The following is a 4,251-nucleotide window of genomic DNA, read 5'->3' as shown; positions in this document are numbered from 1 at the left end:
TATATATATATATATGTATATATGTATACATGTATAATATAATGTGTATATATCCCTCTAATTATTATCGATCTGATGATATGAAATGGGTACTTAGCGCATGCCTTCTGCAACCTCCTCTTTTTCTATCAAGATCTATCTACTACATAATTGAGTCACAAAATTGTAAATGCTGCTTCACACACAGTTAAACATGTAAAATTTAATTAAACTTCATGAGATACCTTTGTGATATCGCTTGTCCTAAAATCCTGTTATTATACGTAACGAAATTGATTTAACTCATAAATACAATTTCCAAATTTCAAAGACAATCCATTTAGTTCATCCATCTAACTCACTTAGTTTCATTTCGTCCGCGTAATATCACCCAGAAACTTCTTAGGAAAGATCAGACCTCCATACTATATTTCGAAAATCTTATCACTTCGTGGCTACTACATGTGGAACATCGCGAAACATCTTATTCTCGCGAAACACACCAAGCAGGCCTGATATTGTCCTCGTCGCGAGATGAAAATATATGTATGTCAGCCATTATACCGCAAAGTTCGTGTCTTTGGTCGTGTCGAAAGGAATTCTCTCCTCTCGCAACAGCCGGAACCCCGTCCGAAGACTCATTGTCTTCGAATCGGGGTCATATCGCGTTCCTCTGTATTCAAGCACAAAATTCGATGGATTCGCATTCCGATGGATTCGCGGCTCGCGGAAACCTTTTTTACGCACTCGACGCATAAATCGATCTTAAACTGGACAAGTGATTGCGTGCGCGAAAATCGAAGATGATTTTTTTCACGACACTTTTTATTTGAAGTGTTTTCACACTAGAAATGCCAACGTTTCTTACTCATTAAAAGATTCAAATAAATTACTATGAAAATGAGGTAAGTGACGAAAAATCAAATATTTTATCAGTATAATGAACATTGAAAAGTCAAAAAATTTCAAAATCTTGCCTTTTGCACAAAAATACAACCTTAATCTAAAAAATAAAAAAGGGGACAATAATAACTGTTAGATTCTAGTATTAAAATGCTCATTAGCATTATTAATAAATTGACGATTTGTTTAATTTGTGACATTTACTTCCAGCTTCAGTTTATAATTGCGTTTCAAGTCCGACAGTAACTGGCACGTAGTTTGTAGAACTAAAAATGCATTAAAAATTTACATAGAAATATTGTTGGACAAGATCCAGCCTCGACTACATTTGGCGCTTTCTCTATTTTTTACGTTATTTATGAAAACATTACAAATATAAAAAAATCTAGAAGCAACTGCAATTATGAATTATTAATCCAGATATGATTGAGTGTAAGAAAACGATTCTTTATTGATGCGGTCATGTAAATAAAGCGTGATCGTTCGCGAACTATTGTTAGGTGCGCATAACTATGCGCAAAATGTTTTTGGCAATCGGCCGCTCTATGAATTATTAAGAGCTCTCGGTGGAACGCGAATGTCGAAAAAAATGCGAGCGGAAAACGTGAAGTCGTGACTCGTTTTGTCAAACGCACGGAATTTCCGACGGCACGAACGTCAAACGGAATACAAAACTAAACATGCCGCGATGAAATTCCCATCGACGGTGGCTCTCTTGATTTCCGTACACACGAATGGCAATTTAAAAATTCTTCGGATTTACGTGTCTAATTTTATCGTACGCTCCTACGTGAGGTCAATTTTACTGGTAACATACGACGATACATCGCCGTTTCCAGGCGCATGTAGTGCAATAACTGAGAGGCGAGTATCGGTTCTGTCCGATGCAATTTGTGCAGTCCCGCTTAAAACAGCGAATCGGAGTGGTTGGATCCCGGGAGCACAAACTGCTACTACTAAAACTTTCGAATCGCGTAAATTTTCATTTATTATTAAACAATTTTTTATATACGATTATAAAGTTATGTAATACCTTTTATAGTCAGAAAATATTTTTACTACGTTTTCAGAATAAAATTGTTATAAGAATACAATAAACCTCTATAAATAATGTAATAATATCAAATAAACCAGGTAACTGCACTTTTAATGTATTGCACACTTATTAAATTTCAATGCAGAATCGATTTTTCATTTCAAAGCGTATTACACTGTACAGCAATTAACAATGGTCTTGTCAGACGGTCATGCGTTTTGGGAATTGCATATTATTCATAGATCATAACTTAGATAATGTTCTGGTCGGTCGACGTGACGTTTGTGTGTATATATGAATGTGTGTGTGTGTGTGTGTGTGTGTGTCCAAGTGTAAATATGTATTTTCAGTTAGGAGGGTCTGCCTTCCATCATGACAACCGCGATACTGATGCAATTGTCGCGCATCCGACAGCGTGGTACGATATCAGGTTATCGGGTACAGGTGGTAACGCGACATGACGAGGGACAAGAGAGGTCTATATGTGCAAAATCAGCGAAGGACAAACGGTCTCATGTGCCGCAGAGGCAAGGCTACCGGGCGGTGAAGAAAAGGGAAAGTAAATGAAATTGAGTTATGGAGCGAACGTACTCCTCATACTATCCCCATACGTTTCCACAAACACAACGTTCTTCAGTATATTGTCGGTAGTATTTATCCCAGCTCTCGTTCCTCAGTTCTCGACTCGTTGAACATCCCATTTTCATTTAACACGTTGAATATTGCGACGGAGATTGGTTAGAATTACTGTCTCTCTAATATACAGGTGAAATGCAATAAATCGTACTTAAGAGATTACACGTACCGTATAAAGACAGCCACAATTAGACAAAGTAACATTGAAAAGCTCGTCATCAATCAGTTCATATTAAGTACATTATTATCAAAATTAAAACAAGTAAAAAATAGTAAAAAAAAAAAGGATTTAAAGGAATTTAATCTCATTATCTAGAACTTTAATAAAATATTTGTTACAGGAACAAATAAATGAGATAAACTATTGAAGCAGCTGCTTTTTTTCTGTGTCTTTGTAAATTCGATTTCAACCCTGACTCTTAATCGGAAATTAAATTTTTTACTGTAACATTAAACGTGTAATTCTCGCTTAGACTTTTGCAAAATTAATTAGAACCACATGATACTCGTGCAATTTCGTATCTAAGCATCGCTGAAATTCCGGTAACAGTCGACATTCACCCCGGGCAGTTTCCCTCGAACTTTTCCCGCGTACAGGACGTAGTGAACTATCGTTGTCGAGGATATGAGATCTCGCCGAAAGTCGTGAAACTTGCGAAGCGCGAATCGGGCGACAGAAACGCTCGGTACGATTTTCTTCATCGCTATATGGTTCTAGACATTCTTTCGCCATATCGGAGAACGAAAATTTCCTCGGTCATCGAGAGGGATATTAGGATAAAAGTACGGAGTGTCTCTAATCTTTCGGTGAGCGTCACGTTTCGTATTCATCACGTTCTCTCAAACGCTTAAAGATTTACAGATATATTCACAGCGAAAAAGCGTCTGGGTTTTTGTAACTCTTTTTTTCCATCTATCCACCGCGGTCTGACGTATTCTCATATAAAATGCATCGCGATGCATTTGCAACACGTCACTCGCTAACGTGCTAATTTTTTTCCTGCTCATACGGGAGTCAAGTATCCATTAATTCTTCTCGTACTAATTTTCGCCGCGATAAAAGCGGGCTGTTGTTATTGAGAATTAAATTTTTATATTCAACGAAAATATATGCACGATTACTTTGCGGCATCTTGAATATGATGTCTACTTGAAACGCGGAGCAGCGCATTTCTCCGGGGAGGTAAGCCGATGGACTTACCCGTCAGGAAAGACAATCGTCGCATCGCCGGAAACGGATGGTTTCCGCTTGTATCTAGAAGATCAAGCTGATGAACCTCGCCTCTGATCCTGTAGAGTTTCCTGTGAAAATCTTCTATCGTCGGCGTGTAACTCTCCTCGAATTTATTGAACAGAAATCTGAAACGTGAGCAGCAATTTTATCCGTATGAACGCTTCATTATTTTAGTCTTTTTGTATTATTTGAATTCCTTTTTCGCCAGTTATCTTACGAGTTTCAGATTTCAATTTCGTTTCTAATAATTTTTTTTATGTAGATTAATGGAATATTAATAATTTATGTATTGTACACTAAGAAAGAACATAATGATGGCAACTATATAATTGTATAAATCATATTTTATAGTTGCAATAACTATAAAATTGCTTATTTATATATATATATGTATACTTGGTATATATAATTGATATATATACTATAATTGGAATATAATTGGTTAATATTAAATCATATATAT

The 4,251-nt window shown here is 36.4% G+C and overlaps 1 protein-coding gene across 1 annotated transcript in view; it reads right to left on the bottom strand.

Moving 5' to 3' along the window:
• LOC108751263 (GTP-binding protein Rhes) overlaps window positions 1–4,251 on the bottom strand; it is a 25,954-nt gene that overhangs the window by 2,907 nt on the left and 18,796 nt on the right. The window contains exon 3 of the mRNA XM_018491349.1: window positions 3,756–3,913. Coding sequence (XP_018346851.1) covers window positions 3,756–3,913 — 158 coding nt within the window. The remainder of the gene's footprint in view (window positions 1–3,755; window positions 3,914–4,251) is intronic.

Source organism: Trachymyrmex septentrionalis, unplaced genomic scaffold (assembly GCF_001594115.1).
Source record: "Trachymyrmex septentrionalis isolate Tsep2-gDNA-1 unplaced genomic scaffold, Tsep1.0 scaffold43, whole genome shotgun sequence".
Lineage (NCBI taxonomy): Eukaryota > Metazoa > Arthropoda > Insecta > Hymenoptera > Formicidae > Trachymyrmex > Trachymyrmex septentrionalis.
The sequence above is the reverse complement of the archived record's forward strand: the minus strand, read 5'-3'. Positions and strand labels throughout refer to the sequence as shown.